Genomic DNA, 26,233 nt, shown 5'->3' with positions numbered 1-26,233 from the left:
AAAGATGGAGGGCACAAGGAGAAGGGGATGACAGAGGACGAGATGGTGGGACAGTGTTCTCAAAGAGACCAACATGAGTCTGACCAAACTGCAGGAGGCAGTGGAAGACAGGAGTGCCTGGCGTGCTCTGGTCCAGGGGGTCATGAAGAGTTGGACACGACTAAATGACTAAACAACAACAACATGTGATTGTAAATTTAAGTCTGCTGCAACTGGATTTCTTATGGACTGTTCCAATCCTGATTGTATTGGATTTGTGACCATTATGCTCATTTGCCTTCAGTAGCAGTAAAGCTCTGCTGTGTGAAATATTAATTGCCTCGGGTCTATTTTTGGGAATCCTGCAACGTGTTTAAATTTTTACTCTGCTAACTATCTGCTGGAATCTGCTCTGGATCACTATGAGTAGAATTTCATGACAAATCTCAGGGTTGTGGGTTCAATGAAGATTTCTTCATTGCAGGGGTTTGGATGAGGTGGCCTTTCTGGTCCCTTCCCTCTCTACAGTTCTATGATTCTATGGCCTTTATGAATCTAAGTCCATTCTACTGTCAAACAGCTGTTACCATCAGAAAATAAGAAAAACAAAGGAAACAATAGGCTATTAAAAGATGATGCAGAGGAATTGTGCTGCACCTTCCAAAAAGCCAACACAACAAACCAGCCCAGTGGAGGACTACAGTCTATTTAAGGTCCCTAAAATTCTTCTATGGCTTGGATTAAATTCTGAGCTGGGGAAGAGCTGCCAATTTCTTGACCTTTCAATTCTCCCCTATTCAACAAGATGGAGTGTGAGGCCAGAAAATGACCTTATGGTATAACTGAAGATATATCTAGTATGCCAAATGGTATGAATGGAGATATGTCTGAAGTTTGAGCAGAACCAGATGGTATGTGACTCTGAAGACAAAAGATAAAGAGGTTATTGAGTCAAAGATAAAGAACTATTGAGCCAGTTAATGGAATGGGCAAAACTGGATGGATGAGTTAATGGACTGCAGCAAAAGCAGGATGTACCAAATGTCTGGGTGAATTAGAGGACAAACTGAAGACATGTTGAAACAAGCAAGCTATTCATGGAGACAGCATGACAGCATGACAGAAGCCAGACCGTGGGAGACTCTTCATGAGGACATCATGAGGGACCAGCGTAACAAAGGGAACATTGATACCTATGAGAGAGGAGACTATTTAAGAAGCTGCAAAGCCCTGGCAAAGTGCATTGGCTGTCCGACTGCAAAGGAAAGCCACCCAACAGACTCTTAAGAAAGGCTGATCACCTTTCTTAGTGGGTCCAACCATCTGGTGAGTATGAATGAGAGGCGTGAATGAGTCCTTATTAGCTCTTACCAGTTAATCAATAAAGGGTTGTATTCTGAAGAGATCTGTGTCATTCGGTCTTTCTTGAAAACGCTCTGATCCAAAAAGAACTTAGCTGTCGCTCTTATGACAGGAGCACTGGGAAGGAGGAAGTTAAGAGGCTGTAGCACCTCAACAGTCATGGCAGAGTTGCCTCTCCTCCATATAATAATAATAATAATAATAATAATAATAATAATAATTTATTTATACCCTGCCCATCTGGCTGGTTTTCCCCAGCCACTCGGGGAGGCTTCCAACAGAATATTAAAATACAATAAGGAAGGATGGAGTGGCCTTTGTTCCCTCACTGTCCTTGGACCTTCTCCTTCCCTCTGTGGAATTCAATCCTATCCCAAGCAGCAAAGAGCAGGGAATGACACGTCCTGTTCCACCGCCTGAGGAGAAATGGGAATGTGCTGCCCCTCCTCATTGCTGCCAAAGCCTCCTTTACCAGGCATGGGTGGCAGTGCAAGCTCTCGCAAGATTTTGACAAGGTCACACGTGATCTTGCCAGTAGCAAGCGCTGCTGCCAGCGCCTTTTCTCTTTTGTTGACAGAGGTGGGGTGCGGTGGGGTGACCGCGGCAGTGCCACCTCTTGGGGTTCTGCCATGACTGCTTCAGCCCACCTCAGGGAAGGGCTAGTCCTGTAAGAGAGGCTTCTCTCCATTTAGTTGAAGAAGTGATGGGGATACTGTTCTCCATACTGCATGGCAGTGAATTTTCAAATATTTAAAAATTTCTGGCACAATGGCCTCTTCTTCTAACATAGGGCACACTTTCTTGGTTCAACGGCATCTTCCTAAGCTTTCAGTCTGCAGTTTCCTCGGGCACAGAATATGGAGAGGAAGAAGAAACAAAACAAAACAAAACTAGAAGCTTCCTGTACACACCTGACTCGCCTTGTGGGCAAACAGCCCAATCCAGACCGCAGAATTTTTTTTTTGATTGAAACGAATATAGGCTGCTATTGTCTTCATCTCGTGGTCATCAAGGATGGAAGCCAGATGTGCTCCTTGCTTCTGTGTTTGGCAATCTGCCTGAGAGAGACAAAGAGTTAAGGTTTTCACCCTAGAGGGTGCCCTCTTTGACTCCATCCCACCCCAGGGGGATGAATTTCAGTGGCCAGCTTGGGTTGGCAGGATCAGCCCCACAAAGTATCTAGGGTTAGGATTGGGGCTCCAGGTGAGCTCAAACATTCTTGAGCATAAAGATTGCAAAATTAGAAATGGCATCTTTACTTACGTCTACTTTGTGTGATATAGACTCTTATGCCTCTATGGAATCAGCACTGAATTTTATTTGATAACAAATCAGATAGAAAGAACAAGAGATCATTTTGCCAGTTAGTGGTTTGAGTTTTTAAATAGACCTTCTCTTCCCACCACCACGCTGTGTACGACACATAAATGCGTACCTTCCTTTTATAATTTTGAGTGCATTGGGTCATGATTACTCCTTGAGAAGATTATTAGGAAAATACAGTGGTGCCTCGCAAGACGAAATTAATCCATTCCGTGAGGCTCTTCGTATAGCTGTTTTTTCGTCTTGTGAAGCAAGCCCATTGACAGTTTAGCGGATTAGCGCTATTAGCGGTTTAGCGGCTTTTAGCGATCAGCTGTTAAGCAGCTTAGCAGCTTAGGAAAAGGGGGGGGGAGGGGGAAAAACCCCGCAGGAACTCGAAAGACATTTTCGTCTTGTGAAGCAAGCCCATAGGGAAATTCGTTTTGCGAAGCACCTCCAAAACGGAAAACCCTTTCATCTAGCGGGTTTTCCGTCTTGCGAGGCGTTCGTCTTGCGGGGCACCACTGTACTTTGAGAATTTTTTTAGTAGTTGAACAGACTGCAATATTCCAAGAATAGCTTCTTACCTCTGCATCATTCCAAGATAGGGGATTCTCAAATAATGCATAGCAACCTCCACCATAGAACATCCATTTCTCTGGGCAGGGACTTGCTTCTGTGCCTCCTAGAGGAGAAAAAATCTTGGTGAGGGGGTTAGCAAAGTCATGCCCTTAACTGTAATTTAAATACAATCAACAAATTTCAATTACACTTAGAATCATAGGATCATAGAACTGTAGAATTGGAAGGGGCCCAATAGTCCAACACTTTGCAAAGCAGGAATCACAACTGAAGAACATCAACCAAACTCTTCCAATGAAGGAAAGTCCACCAGCTTCTGAGGGAATCCATTCCTCTGTCGAATGCAGAGTTGTCATACAACCTGAATTTCCTGGACATATCTGGAACACTGCAGTTGGTAGCAGAGTCCGGGCAAAAATTGTCAAAATTTCGGGGGGGAATTTGGACGTTTGGCAACCCATGTTGGCAGTGTCGTTTTCATCAGCTTTCCATAAAAATAGCTCAAAAATGTAAATTATCTATGTGATTTTGCAAAATAAGCTCAGCAACTTGGGGCAAACAGCAACAACAACAGCTCAACAACTTTCTGTCTGGATTTTCACTGTTTGAAATATGGCAACCCTACTCAAACAGCTCTTGCTGTCAGAAAGTTAACCCTGATGTTTAGTTGGAATCTCCTGTCATTGGTTTGAGTCCCACCCTCTGGAATGGCAGAAGACAAGTGTGCTCCCTCTTCCTTGTGTCAGTCCTTTAGATATTTGAAGATGGCTATATTTAAACATTTATACTGAGTTATTTGTCTTGAATTGCTTGCTTGAGTGAACAATTAATTGCAAAGCAGAAAATGCAATCCTATACAAGCTGCATTCAATAGGTTTACCCCCTTAAACTGCAATCCTGTAACACCTAATTCACCTATGGGCTTATCCACATTGGAACAAAATATGGACCCCACCACAGTGTTGGCCCAAATCTTTTCCATTTCACATAGGGTGGTGTTGATGGTGTTCTTATCTGGATTTTCCAAGAATCGACCTCTCCTCACTGCATTTAAAGGGGGAAGGTCCAGGACAGCACTGGGGTGAGGAGAACGTCATGTGGACATCTCTACATCAATGGTGAGACCTCCACATTTTCCTCCAGTGTGGACATGCCATGTATATAAAATATAACTTCTTGTGGGGAAGAGTAGGTCAGAATTCAGATACAGATTTGCTCAACGCTGTGTGCGGAGTTCTTTGTGTGACATCACACAGGGTGTGATGACTATAATGCAGCGGCTATAGATACAGGCAAAGACTAATTTGGGAAGAGGAGTCAAGAAGCACCTGAAGGATGTGGTAGATGCACATTCAAGGGCATGAGGACAATTGGACTCTGTCATGCTTGATCCCCAGTAGATTGTACTCAGGACATGTTCTACTGGTCCTGGATAGTCATTGATAGCCTGTTACTCCATGAGAAAAGTGATTTGGGGAAAACAAAGCCAGAAGGACTTCTTTGTTACGGGAAGACCTTGTGTCTGTGGTGTGTCTGGGAGAGAAGTGTTTTTACTATTACCTGCCACCTGATCCTCATTTTAACTGGAGATATTGTGGGTCCAGCGTAGGACCTTTACCATGCATAGTCTATGCTCCACCACTAAGTGATGGCTCCACCACTGCATACCAGCAGGAAGGAACCCCCGCTGCACCTGAGTGCCAAGCCATCCTGTTTCATCTTGGCTTGCCTCATCTGAAAGAGAAATTGAGGAGTCCAGCTTGGATGTACCTTGCAGAAGAAAGGTGATGACCAGGAGTTCAGAAAGGAAGGAAGCGACTGGCCCCATCTGTACTTGCAGAGAGAAGAAGAAGAAGATAAAGGAATACATAGAGACATTCGCTCTCCAGTAGACTAAGTTTCCTATCTTGTATCCAGTTCCCCACCCTATAAGAAAATACTTGTTTTCCTGGGAGTTGACATGACTCTGTTGTAGCCAAGTTTATTCCTCTTTGTTTTTTGGCTTTATATGCCACTTTCTTTCCTCTGAGGAGCTCCAGACGCTGTTCATAGTTCTTCATCTCCCCATTTCACCCTCATAACAAACCTGAGAGGTTAGTTAGGCAGAGAAGGCGTGACTGGCCCGAGATCACCCAATGAGCTTCCAGGCTGAGTGGGGATTCAAAAACCCTGGTCTCACAGGTCCAAGTCCAACCACTTTGCCAAGCTGGCTCTCTCAAGCTGGGATATCAGGGCTCAGGTGGACCTTAAGGTATCCTCATTGTCCCAAAATATTTTAGTTTCCTCCCCACCTCCCTTTTTCCTCTGAAAATGTTTTTCTTTCATTTTTACTTAAACCGGTTTCCCGTTTGGATTTTCCGGGATCCTATTCCCTGGATACTAGATTGATCACTAGCAAAAAACAAAAAAACAAAAACAAAAACAAAAACCAACCACTAGCTTCTGAGACTCCGGGATCCTGATTCCAGGAATGTCTCTCTGGGTTGGCAGTGGGGATCATGTAGTAAGCTTAAACTAGAGGGCTGGTGAAATTTAGGTGGTTGAAATATAGGATTCAAAGAATTATAGACTTCTAGAGTTGCAACGGGACTCCAAGGGCCATCTAGCTAGCTCAACTCCCTGCGAAACAGAAACCACAGCTAAATATTTCCTGACAGATCCAATCTGTTTAGGGAAGTTTTTAATGTCTGATGTTTCATTGTATTTTTCATATCTTGTTGGAAACTGCCCAGAGTGGCTGGGGAAATCCAGCCAGATGGGTGGGCTGTAAATAATAATAATAATAATAATAATAATAATAATAATAATAATAATCTCTGTTTAAAAACCTCCAGTGGAGGAAAATCTACCTTTCAGCTGTATATGCAGCACTGGATCTGAGCTGAAACAAAGCTGGAAAAAAGTCTTCAAACATATTCGCCTAATACAGTACATCTCTCTCTCTCTCTCTCTCTCTCTCTCTCTCTCTCTCCCCTAGATTAAAAAAATCTAATTGATGGTCCAGAGAAGTTTGCTTTTCCAATGACAGTTTGGGATTTTCCTTTTCTCATTTGAAAAGAGTGTGTTTTATTGACTCTTAATTTCTTTGCCATGAAATATAACATCAACGTTTGAGATTTAATGTTTGTGACTGTGTTGAATGCACCCGCTCCCCAGCTGAAACACCTCCCCAGCTTTGAAATTTGCCAACTTTTGGCTTCATCTCTGCAATGGCACTGTGATCTAAACCCCTGAGCCTCTTGGGCTTGCCAATCAGAAGGTTGGCAGTTCGAATCCCCACGACGGGGTGATCCCCCACTGCTCTGTCCCAGCTCCTGCCAACCTAGCAGTTCGAAAGCATGCCAGTGCAAGTAGATAAATAGGTACTGCTGTGGCGGGAAGGTAAATGGCGTTCCTGTGCGCTCCGGTTTCCGTCACAGTGTACCATTGCACCAGAAGCGGTTTAGTCCTGCTGGCCACATGACCCAGAACGCTGTCTGTGAACAAACATTGGCTTCCTCGGCCTGAAAGTGATATGAGTGCCGCAACCCCATAGTCACCCTTGACTGGACTTAACCGTCCAGGGGTCATTTATCTTTTTTTAAAAAAAACAACAACAACCCTTTAGTTCCACTTCAAAACTGCTGTGAGAATCTGGTGCCACTGAACACCTCTCCAAGGACTGGGCAAAAAAATAGCAATCTAGGAAAGCTACTCACTTGTCTGTCTGTCGTTCTCTCCTTCAGTTGCCGAAAATCATGGCCACTTTAACTTCTCCTGTTTGCGATCATTTCAGAGGATTTATAGATAATATTGTGGGGAGTATGGGGGTGTCATATTCATTATGAGTTTGTAATAATCAGACAGATGCACTCAACCCAAAAGCACACCCACACCACTTTCCTTTGAAAGCTCTATGGATGAGCAGCCATCCAGGCAGCAGAAATTGCAGGAAATATAATATTAGAAAATAATGGAGAAACAATTGGACTAGGGTCTGGGAGAGCCCATGTTTCAACTCACCACTCAGCCATGAAGCTCAATGGGTGACTTTGGGCCAGTAATTGTCCATGAAATGAATCTGAATCAAGACCGGCCACTGAGGTTTTAGGCAGCTGCTTAGAGGCAACACTGGGCTGAATGAAGGCCAAAGACTGGATCTGAATCTAGAGAAGGCTGCAAATCTTACTCTGCATTCTGTCAAAATTCTCATTTATTGGCGTGTGTTTATCTAATTCAGAAAGTCAGCAATCCATTTTTGCTATCTGTACTGGCGTTATGTACCATCTATACATCATTTTCATATAATTTTCTTTCGAAAGAGAGCTTGCATTGGCATCTGTAAATTTTAAGTCTGTTTTCCACAGTTTTTCCCAGTCTTCAAATTGTATGTTATGGCCTATATCTTGTGCCCATTTGACCATGACCGATTTCACCTCTCATCTTTTGTTTCCCATTCTAGAAGAATACTATATGCACCCTTCAGCAACTTCACCTTCCCTTCTATGTCTTCCTTTTGAAATCTAGAAGTGGTGTAACTAAATCCTTTCTTCATGTAGTGGCCTATAATGTAGCCAACTCAGGAGGGCCACCAGGTGGCGCGTTGGAAGATAGCCGACAATAACATCTCTCTGACCCATATGAGGTAATTAAGGGGCTGCTATGGGAAGTATGCAGCCTTCCCTACCCCCCAGGATGTGGGGGGATTCTGCCTTGTCAGCGGTGTTCACAATGCACCCCCTGATCCGAGAGATGGGGGTGCTGAACACTTGGCACGAGCCCTTGGTGAAGTCAGCTCTTCCTGACGCCGATTCCAATTAGCGCTTGCTGGTTGCTTCAGCTCGGAATTATAATTGGAAACATACAATTGGAAAGGAAGCTGAAGCACATACATCAAGTAAAGCTCAACAGATAAGGCTGCTGATTAATGGATCTCTGTGACCGGGAGTGACGGATGGATAAGTAAATCTTCTGCTGAATCACCACTAGGAGATTGTATGTTTGGAATGAAGGGGGGGTGGAGGAAAAAACCCTTTTTTTCTTTACACAATGTGATATTAATAACCCTTCACCCCAGAAAGAAATAAGATCATCGCGTTTTTATTAATCATAAGCAGGATTTTAAGAACTGTGTGGGGGAGGATTACAACAGAAGAGAAGACTGGTGAATGGTGAGAAAGAGGAAAATTTTTATGACGCAGTTAAAAAATGGTGTCTCGCCAAGACAGGCTTGCCGGAGAAAGAAGGACAGGGGGGAGGAGAATCAAGATCGTTCGAAAGAGAAGGAGTGCTGGAATGCAAGTTTGACCTGACAGAGCCCCCTGATTTGTCTGATTTATTTGGCCAGCCTGAGAAAAAATAAAGGACAGACCGAAGGTTAACTTTGTTTATGGAAGCGTTGAACAGAGGCTGTCACTGAACGAGATAATTTGTGAAGAGTACAAAACCCACACAGAGACGCCAGTTTTCAGTCTGCTTGTGAGAATCATCAGAGATCGCAAAGAAAGGAATATATGATAACAACAAGATTAGAAAGAAAGTAATAAAGGACTATCCGGATCGAACTGGATAGAACTGTCTAATTAAAGCAGTAAAATATGTGATGCCTGGAGTTATCCGGAATTTTGGACTCGTGCGGAGCTTGATGTATGGGTACCCTCAAAAAATTTTAAAATTTGGCTGTATAATTTGGAACTAATGTGATTTGAATAATGTGATGTGATTGGCCTGTTAATAAAAATTATTTTTAAAAAATAAATAATGTAGCCAACTCTGAAAATGGTCTTTTATTACCTCATATTCTTTTAATTTCATTTTTCCTTCTTGATCTTTTAATAAATCACTGTATGTAAGCCATTTCCCTTTCTTGCCAAGTGGTTTGAGCAATAAAGCTTCAATTGGTGAGAGCCACCAAGATGTCTTTGGTTCTATCAAATCTTTATATCTCTCCCAAACCCTCATAAGGTAAAGGTAAAGGGACCCCTGACCATTACGTCCAGTCTGGGCCGACTCTGGGGTTGTGGTGCTCATCTTGCTTTATTGGCCGAGGGAGCCGGCGTACAGCTTCCGGGTCATGTGGCCAGCATGACTAAGCCGCTTCTGGCGAACCAGAGCAGCGCACGGAAACGCCGTTTACCTTCCCATTGGAGCGGTACCTATTTATCTACTTGCACTTTTGTGCTTTCGAACTGCTAGGTTGGCAGGAGCAGGGACCGAGCAACAGGAGTTCACCCCGTCGCGGGGATTCGAACCGCTGATCTTCTGATTGGCAAGTCCTAGGCTGTGGTTTAACCCAAAGCTCCACCCACATCCCAAACCCTCATTAATGATTTCCTAATTATATGATTGTAGAATCCTTTATGCACTTTTCCTTTCCCTTACCATAAATATGCATGCCATCCAAAACTGTTGTTGTGACCAATGCTTCTTCCTTTTCCAGTTTTATCCAGTCCCTGATCCATACAGCAATCCAATTCATTTATTTTCATACAGTTGTTTTATATTGAGAGTGCACCTGAGAAATTAAACTCGTGGGTTATTTTGGGTGGCCTACTTATGTGAGGCCTATGAGTGTCTTAGAGTATGAATGGAGATATGTATGTTTTGAGTGTGAGTAAAACCAGATGGTATGTGACTCTGAAGATAAAGAGATTGTTTGATTCTGAAGATAAAGAAAGAGGGACTGTTGAACCAGCTAATGGAATGTACAAAACAGGATGGATAAGCAGGATGTACCAGATGTTTGGATGAATTGAGGACATGTTGAGACAAATAACTGTTCACAAAGGACATGCTGAGACAAAGAACTATTCACAAAGATAATATGAGGAATCAGCGTGACGAAAGCTATGCTAAGACTTATATATAGTTGTCAGGGGTTCAGGGAGAGAGGCGCAGATGAGGGAGGAGACAGAGAGCGAGGGGGAAGGATTCCAGGGTGACGAGGAAGAGGACGACAATGACCCAAGATTGTCCATGAGTCCGTCCAGTGAATCGGAGGACTCCCAAAAGGGAGCCCCTCTGGTCAAGCCAAGGGGAGCTAGAGGGGGAAGCAGTCAGGAGCAGGGAAACGAAGGGGGAACCCCCAGTGGGAGTTGGAGATCGGGACCGGCTGCTCCGCCGGAACGGAGTGAAGGGGGTGGAGTGGCCAGTGTGTCAGAAGGAGCAGAACAGGAAGCAGAGAGGGGAAGGAGATCAGGGCAAGACGTCCTGCCGGAAGGGGAGGAAAGTAGTATCGAGGGCAGTGTAACTGTCGAAGGGAAGGTCAGGAGCAACATACGCGCGCCAAGTTCAAAATGGGAGGCGCGCGGAAGTGAAGAGAGTCCTGGGGAGGAGCCTGGTCCCAAAGCCCGAAGGAGGGGGGAGGAGGCGCCAGAGGATTCAGCCTCTGGGGAGTCCCGAAGGGAGAGAACACAGGGGGGCAGAAAGACCCTGCGGAAAAGGAAAGAGAGGAAGAGGTGGACCAGTACAAGCCTCTTAAACTGGTGTAGAGGCGGGACTGACTCAGAGGGGACTTCAGCGGTCTAAGCGTAACAGACGTAGAGTCACGGAACTCGGCTGTGAAGCTAAGAATGTTCTTCAATAAAAACTTTTGTACATAAGCCGGACTGGACATTGGTCTCTTGTGAGCTGGGACCACGGGTGACTCTGACAATAGTGAAACTATATAAAGGCTGAAAAATCCCTGACACAGCGCATTGCTATCCTACTGAAGAGGAGGCCGTATGAAGACTCTTAAAAGAGATTGATCATGTCTTTTAGTGCGTCTGCCCATCTGGTGAGCATGAATGAGAGGAGCGGATGAGTTCTTATTAGTTTGTTGTTGTTGTTGTTTAGTCGTGTCCAACTCTTCATGACCCCATGAACCAGAGCACTCCAGGCACTCCTGTCTTCCACTGCCTCCCGCAGTTTGGTCAAACTCATGCTGATGGCTTTGAGAACACTATCCAGCCATCTCGTCCTCTGTCATCCCCTTCTCCTTGCGCCCTCCGTCTTTCCCAACATCAGGGTCCTTTCCAGGGAGTCTTCTCTTCTCATGAGGTGGGCAAAGTATTGGAGCCTCAGCTTCACAATCTGTCCTTCCAGTGAGCACTCAGGGCTGATTTCCTTCAGAATGGAGAGGTTTGATCTTCTTGGAGTCCATGGGACTCTCAAGAGTCGCCTCCAGCACCGGGACTTCCGGTTGAGCGCGATCCCATCGCAAGCGGGGATTTTTCCCAGTGAAGAATCCCGGGGTTTTTTGGAGGAGTTAGGGGTGCCACAGGGCGCAGTGGCCCCCAGAAATAGTACCTGGAGGGTGTCCAGATACTCAGGTTCCCACGGAAGCCGGAAACGCAGACCACCTGGCCGCCAGGTAACTCCCGGTAGGAGCGAAGAGTGCGGGGGGGGGGGGGAGAAGCGGGCTGAAGGGAAGCCATAGCTACCTCCGGAAAACGAAGCCCCGAGCTTGTAGGGGAAGCGCTTATTTCTCAAACGCAAGGAATTCGACCCCAAATTGATTTTAAAAAGCGGATTGCAACATCAAGAAGGATTCGGATATGAAAGAAATAAATACGGAGGTCAGCCGTCATCTGCAATCAGCTTAGACGCATCATACAAGCAAAGCTGGAGAAAGGGAAGTGAGTTGCCGCTAGCGGCTATTGTTTCCCCCCCCCCATTTGACTGACAAAGAAATAACTTTTAAAGAGGATACTGAATAACTTAAGGAGGAACAAAGTTAAAAGGGGGGACAGAGGGACTAAAATTGGAATTTGAAGGTCCTCTTTGTAACTGTGAGAGAAAAGAGAAGGGAAAACGTTTCCAGTTTCACTTTTTAAAAAACTGCGCAACAGAAGAAGAGCTTCCGACTCCATTGTTTCTTTTTACGGACGGAGACAATCGTGAAAAGGATCTTTTTTCGATTTGTTTTGGGTATTTCTGCATATCCTTTTTTGGGGGGTTTATTATTTAGATGGACTTATTTCATTTTTTCATTGGCCACTGCTACCTTTGGGGTTTTTTTCTCTTAGAAAAACTCTAAGTAAAGTTTGACTTATAGACTCCTTGCTTAATTTTTTGAGTCTGGGCCCCCGGTGGTCAGAAGAGAAATTGCAACTTGTTTTTCTCACTTGTTTTTCCTGCTCTCTTTAATTGGGTATTTTTTTTTTTTTTACCCTTCAGAAGGGGTTGGGCTTTTCTGGTTTTTTCCCCCCTTTTCCTCATTACTGGGCTTTTGCGGAGTATTTGCTTGGATCTTCTTCATTTGGATATGTGTAAAGATTATATTACCCTTTATTTGGATATAAACATTTGGATATTATTTGTTATGTGGAGACCACTTTTAAAATTTTTAAATCTTCTTTGGTATAATTAAGAGGCTAAATGGGATTATAAAACTAAATTGGATTATAAATCTAAACTGGATTACAATTTGAATTACAACCTGATTATAAAGGTTTCGAAAGGAATAGCCTAATTTGTGGCAGAAGATTTTAAACTTTAAACTTTGATTTTTAGGAGTAGAATAAACTTTTTTTGGCAGCACAGCTGGAACAAAACTGGATTAAAAATTTGATTATAAATGGAGTACAGTGGTGCCCCGCAAGACGAACGCCTCGCAAGACGGAAAACCCGCTAGACGAAAGGGTGTTCCATTTTGGAGGCGCTTTGCAAAACGAATCTCCCTATGGGCTTCCTTCGCAAGACGAAAGCCCATAGGGAAATCTCCGGGACAGTGGGGAAGCGCAGCGTGTCTTCCCCACTGTCCTCGGACCTCCTCTGAAGGCTGGCGGTGGGGCGGAGAGACCTCCTCCCGCCGCCAGCCTTCGGAAGGCTGCTCCGAAGGCTGGCGGCGGGAGGAGGTCTCTCCGCCCACCGGCAGCCTTCGGAAGGCTGCTCAGAAAGCTGGCGGCGGGAGGAGGTCTCTCTGCCCCACCGGCAGCCTTCGGAAGGCTGCTCCAAAGGCTGGCGGTGGGAGGAGCTCTCTCCGCCCCACCGGCAGCCTTCGGAAGGCTGCTCCGAAGGCTGGCGGTGGGGCGGAGAGACCTCCTCCCGCCGCCAGCCTTGGGATGGCTGCTCCGAAGGCTGCCGGTGGGGCGGAGAGACCTTCTCCCGCCGCCAGCCTTGGGATGGCTGCTCCGAAGGTTGCCGGTGGGGCGGAGAGACCTTCTCCCCGCGCCAGCCTTCGGATGGCTGTCCTGAAGACTTGCGGTGGGAGGAGGGTTTTCCTTCCCACCGCCAACTTTCAGAATGCTGTTCTGAATGTTGGCATGGGGAGGCTTTGAAAAGACTCAATATGGAGGCCAAATGGCCGAAATATTGGGAAATATTGGAACAAGAAGGAGATAAATTGAAATTGCAGAGTTTTGAGAAATTAAAAGATAAAGTGTGAGACTGGCTTCATTATTATCAGATAATGGAGGCTTTTAAATTGGATAGGAAAATTGGCTTCCAGATGGAAAAATCAAAATTGGAAACAGAATTGTTAGATCCTAAAACTAAGAATTTGTCAAGGATATATAACTTGCTGTTGAAATGGAATACTCAAGATGAAATGGTGAAGTCTGTTATGATTAAATGGGCACAAGATGTTGGACATAACATCATGTTTGCTGACTGGGAACAGTTGTGGACCACAGGTATGAAATTTACGGCATGTAATGCCTTAAGAGAGAATATTATGAAAATGATATATAGGTGGTACATGACCCCAGTCAAGCTCGCAAAAAAATATCATTTGCCCGATAATAAATGTTGGAAATGTAAAGAAACTGAAGGAACATTCTTTCACCTTTGGTGGACGTGCCCAAGGATTAAGGCTTTCTGGGAAATGATCTATAATGAACTGAAAAAGGTATTTAAATATACCTTCCTGAAGAAACCAGAGGCCTTTCTCCTGGGCATGGTCGGCCAATTGGTGTCAAAGAAGGACAGAACATTTTTCATGTATGCAACAACAGCAGCAAGAATACTCATTGCGAAGTATTGGAAGACACAAGATTTACCCACTCTGGAAGAATGGCAGATGAAGGTGATAGACTATATGGGACTAGCAGAAATGACTGGCAGGATCCGAGACCAGGGAAAAGAGTCGGCGGAAGAAGATTGGAAGAAATTTAAGGATTATCTACAGAAACATTGTAAAATTAATGAATGCTAGAATGATGTTGGACAGAAATTAAGTGGCTCCCAGCTGTAATGTTTAAGAGAATATGGGGGGGGGGGGAGAGGTTGAGAAATAAGTTATAATTAATGGTGAGGATTTCCTGAGCTAATAACTTGAATTGGAATACAAAGAGGGGAGGTGTGAGGAGGTCTGGGAAATAAGTCAAAAGAAAATAAGCAATTGAAATTTTATGTGTTTTTAATTTATTTTAGTTTTGTATTTTTGTTATTTTTTGTTTCTGTACTATTTTTGAAATGCTAATAAATATTCTTTAAATAATAATAATAATAATAATAATAATAATAATAATAATAATAATTTATTTATACCCTGCCCATCTGGCTGGGCCTCCCCAGCCACTCTGGGTGGCTTCCATAGAAACCAAAAATACAGTAAAATATCACAAATATCACACGTTAAAAACTTCCCTGAACAGGGCTGCCTTAAGATGTCTTCTGAATGTCAGGTAGTCGTTTATCGCTTTGACATCTGCTGGAAGGGTGTTCCACAGGGCGGGCGCCACTACCGAGAAGGCCCTCTGCCTGGTTCCCTGTAACATGGCTTCTCGCAATGAGGGAACCGCCAGAAGGCCCTCGGCGTTGGACCTCATCATCCGGGTAGAATGATGAGGGTGGAGACGCTCAGGTATACTGGACTGAGGCCGTTTAGGGCTTTAAAGGTCAGCACCAACACTTTGAATTGTGCTCGGAAACGTACTGGGAGCCAATGTAGGTCTTTCAACACCGGTGTTATATGGTCTCGGCGGCTGCCCCCAGTCACCAGTCTAGCTGCTGCATTCTGGATTAGTTGTAGTTTCCGAGTCACCTTCAAAGGTAGCCCCATGTAGAGTGCATTGCAGTAATCCAAGCGAGAGATAACCACAGCATGCACCACTCTGGCGAGACAGTCCGCAGGCAGATAGGGTCTCAGCCTACATACCAGATGGAGCTGGTAAACAGCTGCCCTGAACACAGATTCGACCTCTGCCTCCATGGAACAGCTGTGAGTCCAAAATGACTCCCAGGCTGCGCACCTGGTCCTTCAGGGGCACAGTTACCCGATTCGGGACCAGGCAATCCTCCACACCTGCCCGCCTCCTGTCCCCCAAAAACAGTACTTCTGTCTTGTCAGGATTCAACCTCAATCTGTTAGCCGCCATCCATCCTCCAACCGCCTCCAGACACTCACACAGGACCTTCACCGTCTTCACTGGTTCTGATTTAAAAGAGAGGTAGAGCTGGGTATCATCCGCATACTGATGAACACCCAGCCCAAACCTCCTGATGATCTCTCCCAGCGGCTGCATGTACCGTATTTTTTGCTCTATAAGACTCACTTTTTCCCTCCTAAAAAGTAAGGGGAAATGTGTGTGCGTCTTATGGAGCGAATGCAGGCTGCTCAGCTATCCCAGAAGCCAGAACAGCAAGAGGGATTGCTGCTTTCACTGTGCAGTGATCCCTCTTGCTGTTCTGGCTTCTGAGATTCAGAATTTTTTTTTCTTGTTTTCCTCCTCCAAAAACTAGGTGCGTCTTGTGGTCTGGTGCGTCCTATTGAGCGAAAAATACGGTAAATGTTGAAAAGCATGGGGGAGAGGACAGAACCCTGAGGCACCCCACAAGTGAGAGCCCAGGGGTCTGAACACTCATCCCCCCCCCACCACTTTCTGAACACAGCCCAGGAGGAAGGAGCGGAACCACCGTATGACAGTGCCCCCAGCTCCCAGCCCCTCAAGACGGTCCAGAAGGATGTTATGGTCGATGGTATCAAACGCCGCTGAGAGATCCAGCAGAACTAGGAAACAGCTCTCACCTTTGTCTCTAGCCCGCCGGAGATCATCAACCAGTGCGACCAAGGCAGTTTCAGTCCCATGATGAGGCCTGAATCCCGACTGGAAGGGATCCAAATGGTTCGCTTCTTCCAGGCGTGCCTGGAGTTGTTCGGCAACCGCTCGCTCAATCACCTTGCCCAAGAATGGAAGATTTGAGACTGGGCGATAGTTGGCCATCGTGGCCGTATCTAAAGATGGTTTTTTAAGAAGCGGTTTAATGACCGCCTCTTTCAGCGGGTCTGGGAAGGCTCCCTCACGGAGGGAAGCATTCACCACCCCACGAAGCCCATCGCCCAGTCCTTCCCGGCTAGCTTTTATAAGCCAGGATGGGCAAGGATCCAGGAGACAGGTGGTTGGTTTCACTTGTCCAAGCAGCCTGTCCACATCCTCGGAGGTAACAGATTGGAATTGATCCCACTCAACTTGACTAGACAGAACTCTAGCACTCTCCCGCCCTGGCACTGCTCCCACGGTGGAGTCTACCTCTTCCCGAATCTGAGCGATTTTATCTGCAAAAAACTTTGCAAAATCATTGCAGGAGAACATGTGGCCCATACTGGGCCCTGATGTTGCAGGTGGTTCCGCTAAATTGTGAACCACCTGAAAAAGTCTCTTGCTGCTGTTTTCTGCAGATGCAATAGAGGCGGTGAAGAAATTCTTCTTCACCGTCGCTATCGCCACTTGGTAGGCTCGACGTTGTGCTCTAACCTGTGTCCAGTCAGATTCAGAATGAGTTATCCGCCACACCGGCGCTCTAGCCGTCTCAACGATTGTTTCATTGCCCTCAGATCCATGGAAAACCACGGGGCTGTCCTGGCTCCATGCAATCAGAGAGGGCGCTTCGGAGCCAAACAGTCAATAGCCCTGGTTAACTCCACATTCCAGCGGGCCACCAGGGAATCAGCTGAAAGGCCATCAACATGGGATAAAGCATCCCCTACCACTCTCTGGAAACCATTTGGATCCATTAAGTGGCAGGGGTGGACCATCCGAATTGGTCCCACCTCCCTGCAGAGGGGATGGGTCGCAGAGAAGTCCAGTTGCACCAGGAAGTGATCTGACCATGGCACTTCTTTCGTTTCGCTTTTACTTAGTGTCAGATCACCAACATCCATAGAGGTAAACACCAGGTCCAAGGCATGTCCGCGGCTATGAGTTGGGCCAGACTTATTCAGGGACAGCCCCATGGAGGCCATGCTTTCCACGAAGTCCCGAGCGGCCCCTTGTAAGGTCGTGTCGGCATGGATGTTAAAATCCCCTAGGACGACCAAGCTAGGTGTCTCCAGGAGAACATCCGCCACGACCTGAAGCAGCTCGGGCAGGGAATCCTTGGTGCAGCGGGGAGGTCGGTATATGAAAAGGAATCCTGTACTGCCCCTATTGCCCAACTTCCAGAACATGCACTCGGAAAACTGGGTCTTCCCAATAGGACGCCTGGTGCAGACTAATGACTTCCTAAAAATCACTGCAAACCCCCCTCCCCGCCCACATGACCTGGGTTGCTGTGCGTAAGAGAAACCTGGTGGACAAGCAGCGGCAAGGACAGGCCCATCTGCTTCATCCAACCAAGTCTCTGTTACACATGCCAGGTCAAGTCCTCCATCCATGATCAAGTCATGGATAGCAGTGGTCTTATGAATCATTGACCTGGCATTGCACAGCAGCACCTTCAGGTCATGTGGGTATCCCTTGCTGATTCTAGTATCCATCCGGTCAGGACCAGACCCGGAGGCAGGAATAGTCCTCAGACAACGACTAAACCTGCCCCATCTGTAATGACATGGTCTGGTCTTAGCGTAACTCCTCCTCCTACCCGTGATCACTGAGATCGGTTGTCCCAGTGCACCCCCCCCCCGTGGAACATGCCCCAGCCATTTTGTGGGCTGGGGCCCACTCCCCGGCAGCCCTGACCCCTCCCCCTAAGAACAAAATAACACCTTAAACAAACAAACAAAACCAATAAAACAATACAAACAAACAAAAATGTAAAAATTACAAAAACATCAAAATAAAATAAAAAATTCCCCAAGCCCAACCAAACATCCATCCCACCCACGCCCACATACAAAAAATCCAAAAGAATCTTTTAAAAAAACATTTTAAAAACACTCTGTGCCCCCCCGGCAGTAACAACTGTCCTAGTGAGGCCTGTCAGGCCCTGCCCTGGGCCAGGTGTTAAGTGGCAAGAGCAGGGCCCCCAGGCACTCACACAGGGGAGTCCTCCTGGGCAGCAGGCAGCAAGCAGCACACAGTCCTTATGAGGCTTCAGGCCCCGCCCCAGGCCAGATGTAAAGTGGCAAGAGCAGGACCCTCAGGCACTCACTCAGGGGAGTCCTCCTGGGCAGCAGGCAGCAAGCAGCACGCAGTCCTTGTGAGGCTTCAGGCCCCGCCCCGGGCCAGGTGGTAAGTGGCAAGAGCAGGGCCCTCAAGCACTCACTCAGGGGAGTCCTCCTGGGCAGCAGGCAGCAAGCAGCACACAGTCCTTGTGAGGCTTCAGACCCCGCCCCAGGCCAGATGGTAAGTGGCAAGAGCAGGGCCCCCAGGCATTCACACAGGGGAGTCCTCCTGGGCAGCAGGCAGCAAGCAGCACACAGTCCTTGTGAGGCTTCAGGGCCCGCCCCTGGCCAGATGTAAAGTGGCAAGAGCAGGGCCCCCAGGCATTCACACAGGGGAGTCCTCCTGGGCAGCAGGCAGCAAGCAGCACGCAGTCCTTGTGAGGCTTCAGGGCCCGCCCCTGGCCAGATGTAAAGTGGCAAGAGCAGGGCCCTCAGGCACTCACTCAGGGGAGTCCTCCTGGGCAGCAGGCAGCAAGCAGCACGCAGTCCTTGTGAGGCTTCGGGCCCCGCCCCAGGCCAGATGGTAAGTGGCAAGAGCAGGGCCCCCAGGCATTCACACAGGGGAGTCCTCCTGGGCAGCAGGCAGCAAGCAGCACACAGTCCTTGTGAGGCTTCAGACCCCGCCCCAGGCCAGATGGTAAGTGGCAAGAGCAGGGCCCCCAGGCATTCACACAGGGGAGTCCTCCTGGGCAGCAGGCAGCAAGCAGCACGCAGTCCTTGTGAGGCTTCAGGGCCCGCCCCTGGCCAGATGTAAAGTGGCAAGAGCAGGGCCCTCAGGCACTCACTCAGGGGAGTCCTCCTGGGCAGCAGGCAGCAAGCAGCACACAGTCCTTATGAGGCTTCAGGCCCCACCCCCGGCCAGATGGTAAGTGGCAAGAGCAGGGCCCTCAAGCACTCACTCAGGGGAGTCCTCCTGGGCAGCAGGCAGCAAGCAGCACGCAGTCCTTGTGAGGCTTCGGGCCCCGCCCCAGGCCAGATGGTAAGTGGCAAGAGCAGGGCCCTCAAGCTCTCACTCAGGGGAGTCCTCCTGGGCAGCAGGCAGCAAGCAGCACGCAGTCCTTGTGAGGCTTCAGGCCCCGCCCTGGGCCAGGTGGTAAGTGGCAAGAGCAGGACCCTCAGGCACTCACTCAGGGGAGTCCTCCTGGGCAGCAGGCAGCAAGCAGCACGCAGTCCTTGTGAGGCTTCGGGCCCCGCCCCAGGCCAGATGGTAAGTGGCAAGAGCAGGGCCCTCAAGCACTCACTCAGGGGAGTCCTCCTGGGCAGCAGGCAGCAAGCAGCAAGCAGTCCTTGTGAGGCTTCAGGGCCCGCCCCTGGCCAGGTGGTAAGTGGCAAGAGCAGGGCCCTCAAGCACTCACTCAGGGGAGTCCTCCTGGGCAGCAGGCAGCAAGCAGCACACAGTCCTTATGAGGCTTCAGGCCCCACCCCCGGCCAGATGGTAAGTGGCAAGAGCAGGGCCCTCAAGCACTCACTCAGGGGAGTCCTCCTGGGCAGCAGGCAGCAGGCAGCAAGCAGCAAGCAGCACGCAGTCCTTGTGAGCCTTCAGGCCCCGCCCCCGGCCAGATGGTAAGTGGCAAGAGCAGGGCCCCCAGGCACTCACACAGGGGAGTCCTCCTGGGCAGCAGGCAGCAAGCAGCACACAGTCCTTATGAGGCTTCAGGCCCCGCCCCCGGCCAGATGGTAAGTGGCAAGAGCAGGGCCCTCAAGCACTCACTCAGGGGAGTCCTCCTGGGCATCAGGCAGCAAGAACCAAGCAGTCCTCTTGCATAAAAGTAATAGATGCTTTAGTCACTCTGGCAAGCTAATCGGAGGCAGGCCCACAGAGACGAGTAAATTACTCTCACAAGTTGCTCCGAAGGGAACCAAGTCCACAAACGTAACTCTGGGTCAATGGTTCCCAAAGTGGGCAGTGGGATTACCTTGCAGGGATTCAAAGAGGAACGAGGGGTGCAGGGGGGGGCGCGGGCTGAAGTATGGGTAAATTCAAACCAGACAATGGGAAACTTGCATGACTTCATAAAGCCCTTCCATTGCATTAAGAATCGACTGAATGGAGAAGTTGTTTGGAATATGGGATCTCTCTGGTTTTTCAGCAGTATTCTTTTACAGCTTCCTTCAATAATAATAATAATAATAATAATAATAATAATAATAATAATAATAATAATAATAATTTGGCTTTAAGAAAAAGATGGAAAGTTTCGGTGGTGGAACCGAAAAAAAGACTCAGGACCTTGGGTCCACTTCTACAGCCTATTTTGTGCTCAGCAGTAAGAAGCTTTCACACAACCTTTCTGTCACCACCACCATTTACCACCATTGGTGAATATGCTGGTTCTTCCAATAGCCTCCAAAGATTACTACAGTGCTGCCCCGCAAGACGAACGCCTCGCAAGATGGAAAACCCGCTAGACGAAAGGGTTTTCCGTTTTGGAGGTGCTTCGCAAAACAAATTTCCTATGGGCTTGCTTCGCAAGACGAAAATGTCTTGCGAGTTCCTGCGGGGTTTTTCCCCTCCCCCCCTTTTTCTAAGCCGCTAAGCCGCTTATCTGCTTATCCGCTAAGCCAATAAGCCGCTAAAAGCCACTAAAAGCCGCTAATAGCGCTAATAGCGCTAATCCGCTAAGCCATCAATGGGCTTGCTTCGCAAGACGAAAAAACCGCTATACGAAGAGCCTCGCGGAACGGATTAATTTCATCTTGTGAGACACCACTGTATGAACGTTTTCTGCATTACTAAAATCAGAATTAAACCATTAAACCTAACAGGCAGGTTGTGGTGTTTTTTAAGGCTACTGCCAAGACAGTCTGTCTTGTTGCAGGCTGCTAGTTTATTAAATGTTTGTTTCTTTGGCTTATTCCAAGAAACTGGTCACCTGACCGTGAAGTTGTTTTATGCCTTCTGGTACATGGAGAAATTTCCTTATGGAATAAAGTATCTGAGCAATGAGCAAAAGATTGGAGATAACCACGACTATTGCAATGATGTCCGTCCACCTGATGGAATCCTGGGTTGGGTTCTGAGTCGCTTCGGTGCATGTTCAGGAAGTATAATGGAAGGCGGAAAATGTTATCTACATGCATACATGCTCCACCAGAACCTCTGCTTTTTAATGGAAATTTGTTTGTGCTTCTTCTCATGTCCATTCCTTTCTGCAATCAAATAGCGCAGAGATACTTCACATCTTGCATAAAAGTAAAAGATGTTTTAGTCACTCTGGCAAGCTAATCGGAGGCAGGCCCACAGAGACGAGTAAATTACTCTCACAAGTTGCTCCGAAGGGAACCAAGTCCACAAAGGTAACTCTGGGTCAATGGTTCCCAAAGTGGGCAGTGGGATTACCTTGCAGGGATTCAAAGAGGAACGAGGGGTGCAGGGGGGGGCACGCTGAAACCTAGTGAATTCAAACCAGACAATGGGAAACTTGCATGACTTCATAAAGCCCTTCCATTGCATTAAGAATCGACTGAATGGAGAAGTTGTTTGGAATATAGGATCTCTCTGGTCTTTCAGCAGTATTCTTTTACAGCTTCCTTCAATAATAATAATAATAATAATAATAATAATAATAATAATAATAATAATAATAATAATAATAATTTATTATGTATTTATTTATTACTTAGAGGGAAAAACCTACCAAACTTTTAGAAGACATCTGAAGGCAGCCCTGTTTAGGGAAGCTTTTAAAGTTTAATAGGTTATTGTATTTTGGTGTTCTGTTGGAAGCCACCCAGAGTGGCTGGGGAAACCCAGCCAGATGGGCAGGGTATGTATAAATAAATAAATAAATAAATAAATAAATAAATAAATAAATAAATAAATAAAAATAATATACCCCACCCATCTGGCTGGGTTTCCCCAGCCACTCCAGGCAGCTTCCAACAAAAGATTAAGAATACATTAAAACATCAGTCATTAAAAACTTCCCCAAAGAAGGTCTGGCTTCAGATGTCTTCTAAATGTCAGGTAGTTGTTTATCTCCTTAACATCTGGTGAGAGGGTGTTCCATGGGGCACCAGGGTTACGAGTTCTTCTAGGACTTTGTAGTACGTGGCCGAAAAGCCGTCTGGCCCCGGAGCTTTCCCTAGTTTCATCTTCTTTATCGCCTCCTGAATTTCCTCTGCTTTTATGGGTTTATTTAATAGGCTCTTTTCCTCCTCTGATAAACTGTTGACTTTGTTTTCTTCTAGGTATTTTCCTATTTCTATTACATCTTCTTCCTCTCTTTTATATAACTTTTCATAGAATTTAAGGAAGCTCTTTTTTATTTCCTTAGGGTCCTCCAAAACTTGTTCTTCTATTTTTACTTTATTAATCACATTTTGTTTTCTCCTTTTTCTTAATTGTCACGCCAGGAATTTTCCAGCATTATTTGCAGACTCAATTTTTTTTTGTTTCATTAACTTAATTCCCCATTCCACCTCTTGGTTTATTAATATTGAATATTGTGTTTGTAACATCTTATACAATTGTTTATTTCTTTCATCATTCGGTTTCTCTATCAAATTCTTTTCACATTCTCTTAGTTGGGTAAGTTACAGATAGGTAGCCGTGTTGGTCTGCCATAGTCAAAACAAAATTTAAAAAATTCCTTCCAGTAGCACCTGTGTATCTGAAGAAGTGTGCATGCACACGAAAGCTCATACCTAGAACTAACTTAGTTGGTCTTTAAGGTGCTACTGGAAGGAATTTTTTTATTTTGTTTTAGTTGGGTAAGTAACTCTTCTTTTTTTGTTCTCTCACCTTTTTTCTATGACTATTTTGTTGTATCAAAAAACCTCTTAACACTGCCTTGCTAGCATCCCAGACTACATCCATATTTATTTCTTTGTTAATATTTAAATCAAAATATTCTTTCAAGGTGGATTTAGCCTTTTCAATCACATCCTCTTTCTCAAATAAATAATCATTCATTCTCCATCTGTACATACCCTGGGTCTCCCATTTTAAGGGTAACATTATTGAACTATGATCAGATAGTGTTCTAGCTTGTATCTCCCATTTCGACACTCTTATTGTTAATTCTCTTGAGATCCATATCTGATCCAGCCTGCTCCAACTCTGATGTGGCTCTGAAAAGTGGGTGAATTGCTTCGTCATGGGGTTTTTGTGTCTCCATATATCTATCAAATCTAAATTTTCCTCGAGGTCATTAAACGATCTTGGAAGTTTCCCTCGATTTAAGTTCTTCCTTTTCGAGCTTCTGTCTAATTCTGGTATTGGCACTCCATTTAGATCTCCAAGTAAAACCAAATTATTGTTCTCTAAATCCAGTAATGTTTGTTCCAGTTTCTTAAAAAACTCCATTTTATTCGTATTTGGCGCATAGACCGTTACCACATTGAGTTTTTCTCCCTGATAGTTGATTTGTACTCCTAGGATTCTTGCTTCTTCATCCTTACATATTAATTTAGGTTCTAATTTCTCCTTCACATAAATTACTACCCCTCTTTTTTTCTTGGAGTCTGAATTGATAAACTCTATTCCCAACTTTTTATTTATCAAAATATGTTTGTGTTTTTTGGTGACATGTGTTGCTTGGCAACAAATCACATCAATATTCTTTTTCTTTAAAATCTTTTCAAATTTATTTCTCTTAGACTTTTCGTTAAGTCCGTTCACATTCCAGGACAAAAAATTAAGGGTCATTTCTATATTTAACTAGTGTGCGCTTTATCCTAATTTCTAATTTAAATTCTAGTACTTCTATTTCCAATGGTTTCCTCGTCTTCCCCCTCCTCCTCCTCCCCCGATTCCACCTCTTCTACAGGACCTTTGGAGAACTTTCTTATTCCACAATTCTACTATTCCATCAGTATCCATGTTCACCCTGCTTTCCTCAGTTCCCTTTTGCTTGTCAGATGCACTCTTGGGGAGCCTGTACTTTGCATTGGGGCATTTGGCTTTAAGAAAAAGATGGAAAGTTTCGGTGGTGGAACCGAAAAAAAGACTGAGGACCTTGGCTCCACTTCTACAGTCTATTTTGTGCTGAGCAGTAAGAAGCTTTCACACAACTTTTCTGTCACCACCACCATTTACCACCATTGGTGCATATGCTGGTTCTTCCAACAGCCTCAGAAGATTACCGTGAACGTTATCTGCATTACTAAAATCAGAAATATTTCCATGAAACCTAATAGGCAGGTTGTGGTGTTTTTTAAGGCTACTGCCAAGACAGTCTGTCTTGTTGCAGGCTGCTAGTTTATTAAATGTGTGTTTCTTTGGCTCATTCTGAGAACTGGTCACCTGACCGTGAAGTTGTTTTATGCCTTCTGGTACACGGAGAAATTTCCTTATGGAAGAAAGTATTTGAGCAATGAGCAAAAGATTGCAGATAACCAGGACTATTGCAATGATGTCTTCATGACTATTGCAATGATGGCTTCAGGCCCCGCCCCCGGCCAGATGGTAAGTGGCAAGAGCAGGGCCCTCAGGCACTCACTCAGGGGAGTCTTCCTGGGACTTTGGCTTTAAGAAAAAGATGGAAAGTTTCGGTGGTGGAACCGAAAAATAAGACTGAATCGCGCTTCTCCCCGCCGCTAGCCCCACAAGCTCGGGACACAGCAGGGAGGCGTGCTACTTCCCGCCGCCAGCCCCATAAGCTCAGGGGACAGCGGGGAGGTGCAGCGCACCATCCCCCTGTTCCCCTACCTGATTTGGGCTTCAGGCAGATATCCGCAAGCCTGGGAGCCCAGCGGGAAGTCGCGCCAGTCTCCCAAGGCTTGTGGAGAGCTGCCTGTTCTGGGGGCTGGGGTCGGGGGAATAATTTTTTTTCTTTATTCCCCCCCTAAAAAAACCCTAGGTGCGTCCTATGGGCCGGTGTACCCTATGGAGTGAAAAATATGGTATTTTGTGCCTCAGAAGATTACTATGAATGTTATCTGCATTACTAAAATCAGAAATATTTCCATGAAACCTAACAGGCAGGTTGTGGTGTTTTTTAAGGCTACTGCCAAGACAGTCTGTCTTGTTGCAGGCTGCTAGTTTATTAAATGTGTGTTTCTTTGGCTCATTCTGAGAACTGGTCACCTGACCGTGAAGTTGTTTTATGCCTTCTGGTACATGGAGAAATTTCCTTATGGAATAAAGTATCTGAGCAATGAGCAAAAGATTGGAGATAACCACGACTATTGCAATGATGTCCGTCCACCTGATGGAATCCTGGATTGGGTTCTGAGTCGCTTCGGTGCATGTTCAGGAAGTATAATGGAAGGCGGAAAATGTTATCTACATGCATACATGCTCCACCAGAACCTCTGCTTTTTAATGCAAATTTGTTTGTGCTTCTTCTCATGTCCATTCCTTTCGGAGATTAAATAGTGCAGAGATACTTTACATCTTGCATAAAAGTAATAGATGTTTTAGTCACTCTGGCAAGCTAATCGGAGGCAGGCCCACAGAGACGAGTAAATTACTCTCACAAGTTGCTCCGAAGGGAACCAAGTCCACAAAGGTAACTCTGGGTCAATGGTTCCCAAAGTGGGCAGTGGGATTACCTTGCAGGGATTCAAAGAGGAACGAGGGGTGCAGGGGGGGGGCACGCTGAAACCTAGTGAATTCAAACCAGACAATGGGAAACTTGCATGACTTCATAAAGCCCTTCCATTGCATTAAGAATCGACTGAATGGAGAAGTTGTTTGGAATATGGGTTGTCTCTGGTCTTTCGGCAGTATTCTTTTACAGCTTCCTTCAATAATAATAATAATAATAATAATAATAA

The 26,233-nt window shown here is 46.0% G+C and overlaps 1 protein-coding gene across 9 annotated transcripts in view; it reads right to left on the bottom strand.

Moving 5' to 3' along the window:
* The window catches only part of LOC309351983 (C-type lectin-like), a 31,713-nt gene that overhangs the window by 4,578 nt on the left and 902 nt on the right, over positions 1 to 26,233 (bottom strand). Inside the window, exons 1-4 of one of the 9 annotated variants that reach the window (XM_081880222.1) lie at positions 21,852 to 21,967; positions 4,996 to 5,053; positions 3,231 to 3,328; positions 2,253 to 2,399 (exon numbers count right to left, since the gene is read on the bottom strand). In XM_081880222.1, the coding sequence (XP_081736348.1) occupies positions 2,253 to 2,399; positions 3,231 to 3,328; positions 4,996 to 5,053; positions 21,852 to 21,965 (417 nt within the window). In that variant the 5' untranslated portion in view covers positions 21,966 to 21,967. Of the gene's footprint in view, positions 1 to 2,252; positions 2,400 to 3,230; positions 3,329 to 4,140; positions 4,247 to 4,270; positions 4,370 to 4,995; positions 5,059 to 20,427; positions 20,547 to 21,851; positions 21,968 to 26,233 lie in introns of those variants that run through there. The other 8 variants (XM_081880224.1, XM_081880221.1, XM_081880223.1 and 5 more) reach the window with 8 other exon arrangements.

Source organism: Podarcis erhardii (genome assembly GCF_964252035.2).
Source record: "Podarcis erhardii genome assembly, chromosome: 10".
NCBI lineage: Eukaryota > Metazoa > Chordata > Lepidosauria > Squamata > Lacertidae > Podarcis > Podarcis erhardii.
This window is presented reverse-complemented; position numbering and strand designations above follow the sequence as displayed.